A 16739-nucleotide genomic window follows, 5' to 3' on the forward strand; every position below is an offset into this window, starting at 1 on the left:
ATATCCCACTAGCCATATGCTGCCTCAATTCTTCCTCTGGTTTTCAAAGTGCCAAAATCCCCTGCAATGTAAAATTTCCTTCCACCACTGTGTTTCTCATGCTTGTCTTAAGGAATGGCAGTAAAATGGACTGAGGTTGCACTGGAATGGTATTGTTAAGAAAACATGGTGTGACAACTTTTCTCTTATTCTTTGTTAGCATATAATTAAGTGAAATAAGTCTTAAACACATAAACCAACATTTTATATTTTAATATTTGCTATATATTTTTCTTCTTCTTAAGATCTTCTCATAAGTGTAAGAAGAATAACTTCTTGTCCTTGACCTTATATTCCTTTGCAGTTCTTTTCTCTTTCCGGTCAAAATGGATATAACAGCAGACTTTATCACTGTTATTGCTAAAATGGACCTTTTCATGTGTCACATTACAACAAAGCATTTGTGTAATCAGTTTTGTTACGGACTCACACAAACCTTTCAGCAGAATTCTGTAAGGTTCTGTATCCACCAGTGTGGGGGTAGATGCTCTCTACTCTCTAATGCTTTCTATCACATTACTTCACATTTGTTAATACTTTTATCTTCAGACTGTCCCAGTGCGGTAGAGCATTATTCTTTTCATTTTGAGTGCGAGCAGCTGGCTTGCACAGAATAATTAAGCTCATGCAGAAGAATTGCAGCAGAATTAAAGGAGGAAGCCTGATGCCTGGTCTGCTGTGGTTTGGGCTGTCCGCTCTCTGCTTTGCTTGAGTGACAGAAATGTGATGAGTGACTTCCCGAAACATGGAGACCTCTTCATTTTCTCTGTCCACAGGAAGCAAGAATTGCAGCCAGTCCTGAATAAAGACTTGTTTTTGTTTACCCATTATACTTAGGAGTAGACTGTCTTATATTTGGAGGGACTAAGTAGAAACTCTGCATTTATTCTCTTTTGCACTTTAACAAGAATGCATTGCTTTGTTAATCCTGTGTTCAGCACCTAAAGTGTTTGGCAGTGTTGTTCTTAATGATTTGCCTCTGAAATTACTTAACTTCCCAACTGGTTTTGAACTGTGGGGCCTCTCCCCATGAGCTGTGAGGATCCTCAAAGCTGAGGACAGAGGTAAAAAGCAAGAGATGAAATGAAAAGTGGCAGAAGTCGGTATCTGCCATATTTGTTTGTTCTCCACATGTGGATTATCTTCTTTAGCAAGCATTAAAATGTCAGGTAGGAGCCTCTGAAGGGGAGGGGGTAACAGGGGCTACTCATGTGGGAGATGGCTCAGCCAAGAGCAGAATGTGGCTGGAGAAAGTCACAGCTGGGAGTGAGGAATTGCTGCCTTGGCAGAGGCTTGGAAGAGTGACCAAAGGCAGCCCAGTCTCTGAGATGACAGGGACCAGCGTGCATGGGCTGCAGGGACTCTGCTGCTCCTCAGAAACGTGCTCGGTGGGCTCTACCCATGCAGGTAAACATGTAGCTGCCTGCAAGGAGGTGGTGGCATGAGGTTAGTTTATAGCTATCCTGTCTTTATCTCATCACTTGTAACTCTTTAACATTTCATAGCTCAATAAAAACTGGCTTCTTGTGGAGGAGGGCTTTCTGGAGATCTTGGATAAGGACGAAGGCTGGGCATGTTCACCTCAAACTGTTAAAAGACACTGGGTCAGACCCGCATGTGTTTCACTGATACAGTGGCTATAACTTGTGGTGATTCTGCTGAAGCTGACTTTTAAATTTTGCTCTTGGGGCTGATAAATCGAAAGTGAGATTTAAGGAGGGCTTTGAAAATGAAGGCAGCTTGTAATCAGACAGGAATAAAATAATGTTTATGATAGGATGATATATAGTCCCATGTTTGTGCCTCCAACTGGTTTTTTTTTTGGTTCTTTTGTGATTAGCAGTGAGATAAACAGCTCATTAAGGGCTGCCTTGCTTGCTGCAGTTAAAAAAAAGATCATATGGAAAAGATATACCTCAGTGGTCCTTGGGGGTAGGTGAATGGATGTTGCCAGCCCTCCTGCACCTCATCTGCTCTGGTCAGACAGAAGACTGTGACTGGCACAGGACTCAGTCACGGAGAGAGCATGCGACCTCTGTTTGGCTTTGGCCATGGCAAACCCTGTGGTCACCTGGTGGGAGAGAGAGATTTTGGGCTCCCAGGCAGCGTGCAGATTCTCTGACTTCCTTTATGGCTGTTACCAAGTCACTTTGCACTTTACTTCATCCCTTTCCAAAACAGAGATAATATTCTGCCATCACACAAAATTATTTGCTAGTATAAAGAAAGAAAGGTACTTAAATACTGCCAGGTGGGAGACACATGGACAGTGCTGTAATATTAGTGTTTTCACACTGGATTCAGTTTTTTTCAGGATTGTATTTGGCAAGTCCCTTACAAAATGCACTGGTGCCACATGTAAGCACTGCTTGCAATGTGTGGTTCCTTCTTTCTTTTTCCCTCCCCAAGGATAAACTCTGTAGTTTATATTATTTCCTGGGGGAGTACTTGCCATGCAAATACATAACCGTACTACATTCGCTGTGCTTTGATTTGATACAAGAATCTGAGCAGCATAACAGCACATCTGAGGATTTTACACACCATTTTGGTTGTGATTTCTTAATATAGTAGGAAGAAACTTAAAAATTTCTATCAGAAAGGTGAAGCAGGAGGCAAATTGTGCTGAACTAGGGACAAAGACAATAATAAAGTGGCATTTTTTCAAGTTTTTATTTATCTTTAAGGCTGCTAATGGTTGTTATATTACTTGTGTGACTCACTACAGTTTCCTATGCACCAGCAGAAACTAGAGTGGAAAATCAATTTCTAAAATCAAAATTAAGTACCATAATTAGGTTTGTCTCCATTGCAAGGCTTAACGAATAAAAGAGGGAAAAGAACTGCCTAAATTTAAAGCATTGTCTCTTATGCCATTATATTGTAAAGCGCTGGAGTACATCCCTGTGTGCAGGGATGTGCTGAGTCTCAGTGTTTAGCAAAGGACATATTTCATTTCCATTTCTTGTGCTTCTACAGTTAAAGCTTTGTTTCATGACTTTATGTAGCACAACACCTCATCCTCTCTTCTCTTGACCCATTGCGCCACATGTTGCAGGTTGAGTGTCATCTACCACATCAAACAATAGAAGAGTAGAAAAATACAAGTGATAATTGCATGGCAGAAGGCAGGTACAGAATTTTTGGGACCTCATACTTAAATGAAATCCACAGGAGGAAATGCTTGCAATTTATTTCTTTACTGCTGTGAAGTCCTGTGACATTGTATATGAAATCCTTCATGCCCTCTGCTAGAAGACAGTTCTACCATGCCTCAGAAAAGGTGACAGAAGAGATGTCTGCATGCACTATCTTGTGTTTTAAGAGGAAATTAGACCTGCGGCAAACTTCTAATGTCGCAGCTGAGTTTCTGAAAGCATAAATTCTAAAGAGAAAAGGTTTGGCACAAGAAGCATTAAGGGAGTAGAAAAATTTAAACTGGAAGAGAAAAGCACAAACCTCTGCCATCCTTAATATACAGCATTTCATTTTAACTTCCTTCATTCTGTGCTTTTTTTTTCTTTCCTTGTCTGCAACATTTCTTTGTCAGGATGCATGACTGTTGTCAGAATCACTACGCTCTATTCCAGCCATTGATTCAGATGCTCCAAGAAAGTATTTAGCTTTTAAGCAACCCAGGTTTTGGTATCTTTAAAATTCAGCCTTAAGTGATAGAATTTTTAAGTTTTTATTATAAAAAAGTTTCACGATATGAAACATCATAACTGGTAGAGAATGACATATGTAGTAACTTGCATACTCAGCACTGTTGAGGCCACACCTTGAGTACTGTATCCAGTTTTGGGCCCCTCACTACAAGAACAACATTGAAGTGCTGGAAAGTGTCCAGAGAAGGGCAACGGAGCTGGTGAGGGGTCTGGAGAGTAAGTCTTATGAGGTGAGGCTGAGGGAGCTGGGGGTGTTCAGCCTGGAGAAAAGGAGGCTGAGGGGAGACCTTATTGCTCTCTACAACCACCTGAAAGTACGTTGTAGCGAGGTGGGAGTGTCAGTCTCTTCTCCCAAGTAACAAATGATAGGACAAGAGGAAATGGCCTCAAATTGTGCCAGGGAAGGTTTAGATTAGATATTAGGATATTCTTCACTGAAAGGGTTGTCAAGCATTAGAACAGGCTGCTCAGGTAAGTGGTTGAGTCACCATCCCTGGAGGTATTTAAAAGAGGTCTAGATGTGGTGTTGAGGGACATGACTTAGTGGTGGACTTGGCAGTGTTAGGTTGATGGTTGGACTTGATGGTCTTAAAGGTCTTTTCCAACCTAAATGTTTCTATGATTCTATTCTATGATAAGCTTTCATCTGTATTGTAACTGCAACACAGCGGGTTCTGCTCTGGTCAAAAGAGAACTCAGAATAGGTTTCAGTTGTGCTGACTTGGGTAACTATCCCTTTTGTAAGAGTGGCCATAGGTTTCCTATAAGAATACTGCCTGTTGCCATAGGTGGAAGAAAATTTGTCCATTTGCCTCTATTTACAGCAAAGAATGAAAAATCAGGTCCTTACAAAATCTTGGTACTTCCACCTACTTCAACTACTGTAAGGTCTGAATGGCTAAAATTTATCTCTTCTGGATGGAACACCAGAAATTAAGAGTCCTGTCTTTCCCAGTATTCTGGTCATTAAATAATGTATCTTGGCATCATGTAACTGTGTAAGATAATTAGTTGTGTTGAGGATGGGAAATGATTGCTTGTACAGTCAGACAAATCAATACCTGTTGTTTCCTAGTACTAAAAAAACCAAAGTGAGCTACCTTAGTTTCACATTGTCAGATCGGTTCCTCTATCCACAGCTGTGCAAAGCGTTAACATATAAACCTTGAATGGAGGTGATTGTCTTAAATCTTTGGCATTTCATTTTTAACTTGTTCCATCTCCTGTCCATTTCACTGGAAACAGAGTTCTGCAAACCCTGAATGACTAATCTTTTCATCTGTCCTCCTATTCTTCCAAGAAAGGCATTATTTATGACTGAACTGTATTTGTGTTTTAAATGGCCCTGTCTTCACATTTTATGACTACTGTGTGTATATATTCAGATAGAGGTAGGAGAGAAACAGAATCTACAGTGAACATCTATCTTCACTGCAGGTGTGTGAGGGGGAGGTTGACACCCCACGTGTGCGCTGTGAGAAGTTATCCCTTAACAAGAGAAGATTAATGCCCTGTCTAAAGCTAAGCTGCACTTCTTCCCGTGTGCTGCTTAAGTAAAACAGCAATGTTAGAACTGAAAGAGGAGGCTGACCGTCAGGAACACTGGTGATACTCAGTGCGTACAAACAGTTGGCAAGGTGTTTGAAACGACCATCTGTTTCGGTACCGAGCATCAATTGCCGTTGCTTGCCATGTTGGGGAGCCATGTCATAAAAATAATAGGATTCAACACCGTAGTTGCTTTATGCTTAAACTCACGTGTCCACTTGTGGCAAGATGAATTCTTCTCATAGAGGCAGGAGAATGCAATTTAATGTACAGTATAGATGTGGTTTGGTTTACTGAAATCCACCCACTCGTTCGTGGCAAGAAGCCCCTTGTAAAATTTGCTCTTAACTGATTATCTCCTGTCTGTGATAATATTCCTGCTCAATTGCATGCATCTCTCTGCCCTTGTAATGTAGCACTTCAGTGAGCAAGCTAAAGTACATATTACTCCTGTGAGCAGACAGCAGCTGGGAGCTCCAATTCTTCTGAAGCAGCTCGGCTTGTAGCACTTCTGTAAAATGCAGCCTTCGTTATGGTTACAGTAAAATATTAATAATCATAAAATCCCTAGATACCAGTACAGACCTAATAAACCTGCTATTGGCAGTGTATGGCAGAGTACTGCATGATGGAGCTGTAAGAAAATGGCTTGTAGTCTGGCCATTGATATATTGTAGGGTTTGGTTAGATCTGCAAATGCATGCAAATGGTTAAAATACATTTCTGATTAGAATTAGAATTAGGTATTTGGTGAGATTTATTCTTTCTGATCTAACATTTTCAGTGGGTGGAGAAAATTACCTCCCTATTGCTTTGTCATTATTCCTTAAATGAACAATGTAGACTATTTTTTTTCCTTTAAGTGGGATGAATTGTGGCTTTTTATTACTCCCTATTTTTCCTGAATAAATAGTTCAGTAAAGCTGCTAATGTTGATGATAGAAGTCATAAAAAGGAGGTTTTATTGTTTAATGACTGTTTCCTTCGATTTTTTCAGCAGCTGAATATACATAAGACTATATAAATAGTTGCTTGAGAGAATGTACCCTTTTTTGGTTGTAGTGCAATGATTTTAAATTATACTTATTCTCTTCATAAAAGCATGGGAGCAGAGTGGGAGAGGTGTTCTACTGTTTATGCATATAAAGCGTAAGATTATTTTTTTCCTGTTCTCTTCACTTTAACATTTATAGTGTTGGTTAAGCTGTGTAATGATGTTGATGCTCCTTTTCTGCTCTTTTTTCATTCCCATCCATGTTTCGCTACAGTGATATCCCAGCTAGAAACCAGATCTCTGATTTCTTCCTAAATTGTTCAGGATATCTTTCTTCCTTCTCCTCCCTTCCCTGCACCATAGGCCACTCTTTCATCCCGTAAATGTGGAGAGTACTGTGAGTCTGCATGAGATGTAGTAAAGGTTTTTGCACCTTGGAGAATCCATCATACCTACCCCCAGCCTAGAGTTCAGAGTTGGAGTGATGTTACGGACAGATAGCTCTTCTATATCAATCGTACTCCAAATGAGACATGATTTTACACTTTCTTGTGAACTTATAACTTTCTGACTACCAGGATTAAACAAATATCTGAAATAATTAGAAACTATTCTCTTCCCAGAAACATTACCAAATATTTAGTCAGAGGGTTTTAGATGTCAAACAAAACTCGAACACATACCTGAGTTTCCTTGACAAATAAGTTACTGAGAATTTCAATTTAGTTGATGAACTTAACATTTTAAAATGTGTTGACGGAATTCTTTGAACTCTATAATCTTAATAGTATTCAGCAGTGTATGCCTTCAGGCTCAATGCTTGGGCAATGCCATCGAGCCCCAGTAACTTGGATGTTCTACGTAAGTTGTAAGTGGGAGTGGAATTTTTTCCCTTTTGAATTCATGCACCCTGGAGAAAACAGTTTCAGCCATTCTCTGAAAATCCTGGGGCAGAAAAAGTGTTTCCTTGGCCCCAAGAGCCCTATACTAGATTGCTAGGACTGCGTTTCCTTTGCTGTGCATCTATTAATTTTGATTTGCTCTTTACCACAGAAGAGCAGATGCAGAAATTCCTCTTGCATTTGTGCATCCCAAATGCGACCCTGCATACAGGACAGCAGTGGTTATCCCACATGCTGGTATCTCCACAACTGTAGGTGGGAAGGCAAGGGGCAGGATTTGTCTTATAATGCAAATTACTATCAAATAGCTATAAACCCTGTAAGTTTACAGCTTTGATACTGCCTCTGGCTGGGAGGAACATCTGGTTAGTCATATGTCTGGAGCCAAAAGGGTATGTTTCTGCTTATTGTTTAGAGACTATAACTGAAGAGAGGCGCAGGGGTTAAAGCTGAAGTATGTGACAAAAGGAAAATAGTACATTTCTGTTTCACTGCAGAAATAGGCATTCATAAGCACTTCTCAACTCCTAATGTAAAATAACTTGCAATTAAAAGAAGAGGAAAAAAGCAAGCTTAGGTAGGGCAGAAGTTAAAGATTAATGTGAAAAAAAAAAGTCAGCTTTCTATTGTAATCATTATCAAAGAAAAACAGAAGTCCTTGAGTGAGTCTTAAATCCTTTAGCAAAGCATGTCTGACATCAGCAAGGGAACTGAGCAGCTATGATGTCTTGCTGTCGCGAACTGAAACTAGGTAACAAAAATATCTCTGAATAGATCCCAACCCACTAGAACAAAGTAAAATCCATTTTCCTTTCATGTCTTAATTGCACTGAAGCACGTAAAACACCTGTTCCTTCACCTTAACAGTTAATATACATTTCTATTTTTGGCACTTCGGTACCCCTTGCCTTTCCTGCAGTGCTGTGTATCTCATATTTGAACTGCTGCTGCTTCTGTTGCACGCCGGCACATCGAAGAGAACCAAGGAGTTAAATTTCAGCCCAGGAGAAGAGGAGGTGAGCTGTCTGCTACAGTAGTTTACTGCAGCTTCCTTTCATACTGACACATATGTAGTTTGTGGTGACAGTGCTAAAGAACTGCAGACAGGCACTTAGCAGACTGGATGTGAGCTGGATGCAAAGATGCCTCACCCTGGACTTCCTGCTGGCAGTATGTAAATACACCTGCAGACTGGCCACACTGGGTTGCTCTCTTTTTTTTTTTTCTCCTTCTTCTTTTTTTTTTTTTTTTTCAGAAGGCAGCATGAGAGGATCTGACAAAGCAACAGCATAGTTGAGAGACCTTAACCAGCATTAGATTTGTATCTATCTCTCTCAGTTGTGGGGGAAGTTTTTTTGGGGGGCTTTTTTTTTGTTGTTTTTTGGGTTTTTTTGGCGTGTGCTGCATATTCAGACTGAAATCTTCATCACTACAATGTTTGCCTCTATCTGGTATGCCAAGAAGCTGGGACGCAGGTTTGTGCATAACGCCAGGAAAGCAAAATCAGAGAAGGTATGTTCCTAGTGGGAATATAAAGCCTTATGTCTCATGCAAGCTGCCTGCTGGCATCCTGTTGTGTGTCTGGTTAGCTTTTTTTAATACCCTGAAAAACGACCTATTGCTATTCATGATTTCACGCAATAATCCTTGAATACTTTGCATATTAGTTATTAAATACCAGGGAGAAGCTCCTTTCAAAAGTTTTTATGCCCTCTTTTCTTTATTTTATTTTTTTTTTTGCAAGATAAACAGCTGTACGGCTGGTATGTTGTGTGTTAAGGGAGCACTCCAGTGAACTTGTTGCTGTGCTGCATTATTTTTACTAGTACAATATCAGGCTCTTAAAGATCAGTTGCTTGTTTGCTGCTTGTATATTTTTTCTAGCGTGGGACCAATGAGAATGTAATAACATGTTAAGCATTTATAATGGTTGGGGATTTTGTTTCATGTTACTTGTTGAAACTGTGCTGCAGCATGGATCCCTTTTAAATAAAAAGATATAGGTATGTAAAAAATGGTCAGTAATATCTTTCAGTATTTTTCTTCTCGAATCATTTACTATGTTTAACCAGCTGCTTTCTGGGAGCCCTCATAGGCAAGATTCTTCTGCCTTCTTTCTCTATGAGCAAAACTTAAACTGTTTTAGAATTTGCAGTAGTGGTAATTGGGGGATATCAAGGTAATTGCCTTTTGTCCTGAGTATTTAGTACACCTGCATTCAAGTTTTGTTTAAATTAACATACAAACCATTTTCAAAATGGGACTGATTCCTCTTTTATAAATTTCAGCATTAGATTGGGGGAAAAAACTTTAATGTAATGTTATAAAGTTACCTCATTAGTCTGTTAATGATGGCTTCCTCTTTTCCGTGCTGTCTTTGATGTAGTAAAAGAATTTATAAATCGGTTGCTTTATTATTTCTTTGATATATCATATGCTATCTAATACAGCCACCAATCCACTAAGTAATTATCCATTGCTTGAATTCCTCTGTAACTAGAAAAGCTCTTCACCTAGAGAAAATTATTAGCAAAAATGCATTATATTTATGGTTGGGAGGGGAGAATGGGCAGCATTTTGCTTTTCTGCAAAATATTCCAAATGGTTAAAAAGGTGCTGTGTGGTAATTTTGAAATTTAAACGTCCAAGCTATTGGGAAGTTATCCCAGTAATAGCGTTTTATACATTTCACAGAATATGCATAATGGAAAATAGAAATGCAGATAGCGATACATGGGACTGTCAAACTTTCTTTGTCATTAATCATGTTTCAACAAAGAAAGCATCATATAAACTCTCCTGCTGTTTGTGTGTTGCTGTGGGAGGAAAAAAAAGTTGCAGCCTGGATCTTCGTTAGTCCTGAGGGGCTCCCTCCAGAGGAACGTTTGCTTTCAGGCTTCCTCCAAGCTGACAGAGGCAGGATGAGTGGACACATTCCACTCCTGACACAGTGGGGCTCACTCAGGAGCTTTAAAACCAGATCTACTATGGGTTGTACGTGTATAGATTATTCCAATAACCTTGCAAAAATTCATAAAACAGTGCCAGAGAATTCACTAAGAAAATGTATTCATCTCTGTAGAGTCTCGTAACATAGACTAAGAGAATGCTTTAAATATTTTTGCTCTTTTTCTTTTCCTCTTAAGGTATTTACAAATATTTTTTGATAAAGTGATTATAATACTACTTGTTCGGCTCTATAGGACTTTCAAAATAACTGAGACAGCTCAGGTCAGTGCTATTCAAGCTTTGAAGCCACACCTCATAATTTTTTAGAGAAAAGCTTTTCTTGAACATTTTTTGACCATACTATTAACGTATTTGCAATGGAATTTTATTTTTCCCAGAAGACAGTAAGCATACAGGAAAATGTCTTGTAAAATGTTTACTTATTGTCTTATATTAAAAAAAAAAAAAATGTATTTCTTGTAGCTTTATTCCACAGAGTTCACTTTTAATTTATTTATTTTTTTCCATAAATCAATGGAGTACTCCAGAAAAGGCACACAATCCCATTTCTAGCAGGATGTTATTTCAATAAGTGCTATTGATGATTGGAAGCTGATCAAGACTGACATCTTCAGTACAATACCTTGGTAACAGAAGAACACAGATATGAAAATAGGTCTATCAAAAAGTAAATTAAAATAACATTTTACTGCATGGCTCGTTTTAGTTTTGTCTTTTTTTGTATAATGGTTGAATAATCAAATTATTATGTAGTTTTGCCTTACATATTTTTTTTTTTTCTGGAAGAATAATTAGCTTTTTCTCTGTGTGCATGATTTGAATTTAACGTTGTTTTCTTAATGTGCTTTTGGAAGTAATAACATACACCAATAATTTCTAATAGCCTACGTTTGCAAAAAGAGTTTCTTGCAGTTAAAATCTGGATAGCAGGGACCAGAACAGTATGGCTCCATAGCAGGTTTTTCTATTATGCTTAGCATCTTCAGACTAGTGTTAGTGAAGAATTTTTTTTAAGGAGTATTCCTAAGAGCCAGAATTTTTGTATGAGCCTATTTGTTCTCTTAGGACTAGGAAGAAAATTGTTGAGGGGGGGACACACATGACAGAAGAGGGTTATAGCATGGACTTGTGTGCACACACACATACGCACAGCCTGACAGAACAGTTTCTTAAATTTGGGGAAATTCGGGCCTGAATTGTGCAGAGAGAAGACTTGAACTAGGATTTCCTAGGTGACTATTTAGGGAAGCTGAGTTCCCAAGGTGCAAACCAGAGCATACAGTGCCAGGGCGTGCCCACAAAGGATGGTGATTGGGGCAGTCCTTTGTGGCAAGAGCTCAGGTAGCATTAATGTGACAGCGTGGTGCTCCTCTGTGTGTGCATGAGGGTGTCTGGTTGTGGTGATGTGGGTGGGCTTGGCCCTAGTGTCTCTAGAGCTCCACATCTTTTCCAAAGCTGGATTTCCCATCCCCATCCCTCCCATCTCCCTGTATCTCCCAGCTCCTTGTCTCCCCATACCTGAATATGGCAGTACCTACTCTGGGAGAGCTGGCATACAGATAGTCCCAAAATGAATGGGATGTGCTTCTTCTTGATTCTGTGAGGCCTGCAGAATTGCAGACTGAGGATTAGGGGCTCTCAGGAGCTGGAACTTGGCCTGTTCTGGAGAAGCTGTTTTGGTGGTTGGTGAAGGTAAAGTGTACTAGTAAGTGGCAAAGAGTTGGGAGACCAAAGGGAGGAGGTTGACCTGTTCTCACTAAGATCTGTGGTAGCACCTGGGCTGGTTTTCTTATCTCCCTAACTAATACCTGCTGTTGAGTGCCAGCACTGCTGCTCCTCGCCTGCATTTCCATTGCTTCCCCTTCAGCCTGATATTTCCTTGGAGGCTCTGGTCAGATGAGCTAGACCCTGTGGTAGGGCACTGTCTCATTGACTCCTGCTCATAACTTAAGGACTACCTCATAGACATTAGGCTACTAAAACCCAGACATGAACTCTTACTGTTAAAATTTCATCTGAAGAGTAGAGAAGACATCTGTGAAGAACTGGATGAATGGCAGCCTTAGGTGACCTAACCACGATGGTAACAGTTCTTTCAAGTTAAGTAGTGTCCACCAGTATTTTTATTTTAGACATAATTTTATGATATAATGAAAAGAATTAATTTAATTCAGAAACGGGATAAAATATTTTGAAAACCTTAAAACTTTGGAAAATCAAACTCCCTTTCCCAAGCAGTCCTGGCTAAAGCTGCTTATAAGTAAAATGGAATGCTCTTTAATTGTATTTTAAAGTTATCATTTTGCCAGGGAAAACTCAAGCATGTCAAAGTTCCTTATACTTTCTTACTTTTATTAGTCTGGATCATAAGCTCTTTCCAGCATATATTGCAGTTGTTATCTACAAATTCTATCTCAATCTGGTTGTCTTGGCTTGATTGCTAGTGTTACTCTTTCCCTAAAGTAGTGGTATATTTAGTTTACAGGGAATGCTGCCACTAATATTGCCTGAAAACAATTGAAGTCCTTTCAAGGCATCTCTGCTCTTACCTGTTTTATTAAAGATATTTAAATACTTTGACTTTGTCACATAAAAGGATTATTGTTATGAGAGTAAATATGATCATTGGAACATTGGAACTAGAATAACTTAAGGCAAAGATTGATGATTTGAATTTTTCTCATTAAACCACCATCAAGCAGAAATCAAGAGATGTTAACTGCGTGTGGTTATGCTGTAAAAATAAGTACTTTAAATGATTGGAAGAGGTACAGCAAAGTAACGGAGCAATTAATCATGTTGATCTGAGAGGATGAGCTAAAGCAGTGTAAAAAAGCTTCTGATGAATCTTCACTGTATGCTGGGTTTTGAGATCAACATCAAAAGTGGGGAAAGACTTGCCAAAGTCACCCTATCATTTAATTTGAATGGGGAAGTTGAATACTGGTTTTGGTGAAACATGTTTCAACTTTGAGACCAAAATTTTAAACGCTGCTACAATTAGTCACGTTGTTGAGTTTTTACATCCGAAGATGTCAATCACCTTAAAAAGAGGTGCATTATTTTGGGGAGAAAAACAACAGGACCCATAAAGTGTTTAAACAAGTTGAATTTCACCATCATTTTACAGAATAATATTGTTAGAATTCTCTTTCTATCTTTTAGATACTCAAGTGCTCTTGTGGTGTTATCAGTTCTTAGATGTCCTGCATTTGAAAATATGTAAGTTTACCCCAGAAGGTCTAGTTTTCATTCCAGTTTAATTCAAAAATTAATTCTATAATTTAAGACAGAAGCAGTTTAGATTTAAAAATAGGTTTGTATATATTATGATATGAATAACATGTAGTTTCTGAATTATCAGTTGTAAATAAAAATAAGATTACCCATAAGCAACATTCACAAACTGAACAGTATCAGTTTAAGAGAGTAGGTCTAAATGTAATGTAGTGTGAACTAGGTAATTAGAACATAGTCCAGCAGATGGTTTTTCATTCTATGTGTTTTAGAGTCATTTTGGGTAAACCAAGTATCCTTGGTAGACTTGCAGGCTACAATGAAATATTTGCAAAAAGACAATAGAATACACCTTAAGAAGTTAACAACATTGGGATGTGTAACCAAAAAAAAAAAAAAAAAAAAATTACCTGTAAGTGCAGGCACATTTAGTCATTTTTCTGACAGTGTCCTGGCAGTAGCGACAATTAACTCTTCATGTCAAGTTGACACTTGATATCTAGATCATTCTCATATCTGTATTTTAATGTAGCTAATTGCAGAGTAGGCTGTTCTAGGGTATGTATTCTGATTTCATTTTTACTTTGTTTGCAAGTAGCTGCCCAGCAATATAATTTGGAGGAGCTAAGAAGTTCACTTGGCACGGTAATTACTTACAGCACAGAATAGAAACTTTGTGATTAGGAAATCATGAAACATAATACCAGATAAACACATTTTTCCTTGCATTATTTTAAGATATATATATTTAATTCCAAACAAGATAAACTCTCTCTTTCCTTCAATATTTGCATGTATATGTTAGATTTCTTAACAAGTCCTCTCTTTCAAACTAGAGCTTAGCAAATTATTTCCAGTCCACTGGGGTTGCGATGAAGTGATAAAACTTGCAGGTCTAGTTATTGCCTTGGCGAGAGGTGAAATGACTGCTTCGCTAAGGGACATCTCCTGTAGCTGCCAGATGCTGTAAGTGTGGGCATTAGTTTTTAGTTGTATTTGGGCAAAGGAGGGCCCACATTGAACAGATTCAATGGGGTGACAAAAGAGCGTCACTTATTTGTGGACCTACCTGTTCGAAGAGATACCAGAGCTATCTCAGACCCCTGGAGGAATCTTTTCAAATGGACTTTGTAAGTGCTCTATTTTACAGTTTTATGGAGAGATCTTATCTTTTCACACATAACTGCGTTGAGAAAAATATGCGAGTGTTCCTGTATCCATAGCTCGTTGTGCCTTTTGCTTTAGCACAGTTGGAATTCTAAGACATTTTCTTATATTGGGATTTAATCCAGAAACATATAGCTACTCAACTCTCTTATTTTTTCCTTCCTTTATTATTTGCAGTTGGTTATAATCCCAGATGTGCCATAATTAATATATAAAAGTAGGGATAAGCTGCTTAAGTAAAGATTTATTATGCTTATAACTCACTTCCCCCTCAAAATCACCATAATAATAATAATAAATAAATTCAACTAATGTTGAAAAAATGCAAAAGGGAAGTTTAAAAATAAGATACTGATCAACAGTAAACTACTGGAGTTAATCCTTTGGAATCCTTTATTTCAAAGTGGTATTTTTCTTCTTTTAGTCTGTGAGGAACTTTGCTCTTGTTTTGCTTTCCCGTTCCATCTGCACAGGCCCAGCACCTACCTGTAGCAATTAATGAGCAATAAGGGAGAGTCCTGTTTTAAATTAGCTTTTTGCTCATTAAAGAAGTATCTGTTAATCAGCTATAGGTGAACTCCTTGTAAAACACAGATTATCTTTTCTTTTTCATTCCAGTTTAATCTAAGAGTCTTCGCTGGCTGCCCTACATTGGTGTATGTCTTCTCTTTCCCCCATGCGTGGTCGTTGTGGCAGACACACTGCTGGGTGTATCTGCCTCTCAGGTACAACAAGGTCTTTAAATCATAATAGGTGTCTACAGCATGTCACTTAGACCAGTTTTTCCCTTGCTGATCTACCCAGTGTCGTGATCATCTTAGAAACAGGTTAAGTAACTTTTCCCCTTAAATTTCATCTTGTTTGCTTAAAACCAAAAGCAAGAAGGACAGGAAGACATTCAGGAAACAACTGCCACGCCGATGGTTGCATTAATTGCAGCTCCGAGTGCTCATGCTGTGACTCAAATCGAATCAGTGTGGACCTGCTTCTCATGAATAAGTGGGTTTATTATCATAGGCTACAAGTTACTCTGTTTTTTCAAATATTTTTTTTCTCAGTTTCTCTTTCCTGTTTCCATTCAATAAATAATTTATCATTTCCCCCTTGTTTTGTTTCCTTTTTTTAAAGAGAAAAACTAGTATGTTTACCACATTTGAAACTTCAGCTGGATTTTCCACACTTTTGTCTACATTGTATATCACATTCTGTTAAAACCCAGTGTGTAGCATTGTGAATATAATATTTAATTCATAAGGTGCTCATTATTTTATTGGAATTGTTTTATTTCTTTGCATTTCTATGCAGTGTTCAAGTATATTGTGGAAATGGCTCGTGTGATGCGCAAGTATGATTTTTTTTTTTTTTTTTGGCATTACTTGCCTCTCTGTCCTGCATATGCAATTCAAAACAGCACATAATAAAATAGTTGTTTGATGTGCGTTCTGAACTGCATTTGGCATCACTTGCTATGTTTGCAAATAGAGATCAGTTTGAAACACTGACAAGAAACAATCTGTCCTTTGGCATTAAAGTCCCTGGATAAAACTGGGATGAGAATTCTCTCACTAGTTCCGAAGGTAGATTATCAAGTTATACTTTACAGGTTTTTAATTTACTATATGGACCATTACAGCTGGTATGTATGTAACTTGCTCCCACTGGAAGGCACCCTGCCAAAGACGGGTGTGTGCAAACAGCTTTAGTAAAATTTAGAATTATTGTCATGTAATATGATTCTCAAGACAGTTTATTTTAAAGGAGACACTTTTTTTTTTTATGGTGCAAAAAAATTTCTCTGCCATACACTGCTTAAAATGTTGATGCATGTCAGGGAAAGCTTGGTTATAGCTTTAATATATGTTAACAGCTTCAGATGGGCAATTTGAAAGATTTGAGGGATTAGCTGGTACGTGCAGTATGAGAGGTTTTACCACCAGGAAGGAGGCCCAAATGTCACGTGAAGCATTCACACACTGTTCTGAAGACTGAAGCTCTCTTTCTCACCACAGCTGACATGCACCTCAGAAAACAGTGAAACAAGGTGCCCTAAGATTTCCCCCCACCCCCTTGCAGGTCTGCTCATAAATGACAGCCTTTGGATACAGAGTAAGGGTACAGCTCCCACAACTCCTAGCTCTTCTGAGATGACCAGTGATGATACCAGCACTATGCCGAGTGACTCATTATGTTCAGCTATCCTGTTAGTTAATCAAT

The 16739-nt window shown here is 38.5% G+C and overlaps 1 protein-coding gene across 23 annotated transcripts in view; it reads left to right on the forward strand.

Moving 5' to 3' along the window:
• The window catches only part of DLG2 (discs, large homolog 2 (Drosophila)), a 1063278-nt gene that overhangs the window by 535191 nt on the left and 511348 nt on the right, over window positions 1-16739 (forward strand). The window contains exons 1-2 of one of the 23 annotated variants that reach the window (XM_014958299.1): window positions 8163-8321; window positions 8407-8663. The exons of 21 other annotated variants lie outside the window; for them this stretch is intronic. In XM_014958299.1, coding sequence (XP_014813785.1) covers window positions 8586-8663 — 78 coding nt within the window. In that variant the 5' untranslated portion in view covers window positions 8163-8321; window positions 8407-8585. Of the gene's footprint in view, window positions 1-8162; window positions 8322-8406; window positions 8664-16739 lie in introns of those variants that run through there. One more of the 23 variants, XM_014958301.1, reaches the window with a different exon arrangement.

The sequence above is a fragment of the Calidris pugnax genome, unplaced genomic scaffold (assembly GCF_001431845.1).
Source record: "Calidris pugnax isolate Ruff unplaced genomic scaffold, ASM143184v1 scaffold252, whole genome shotgun sequence".
In the NCBI taxonomy this organism is placed as follows: Eukaryota; Metazoa; Chordata; class Aves; order Charadriiformes; family Scolopacidae; genus Calidris; species Calidris pugnax.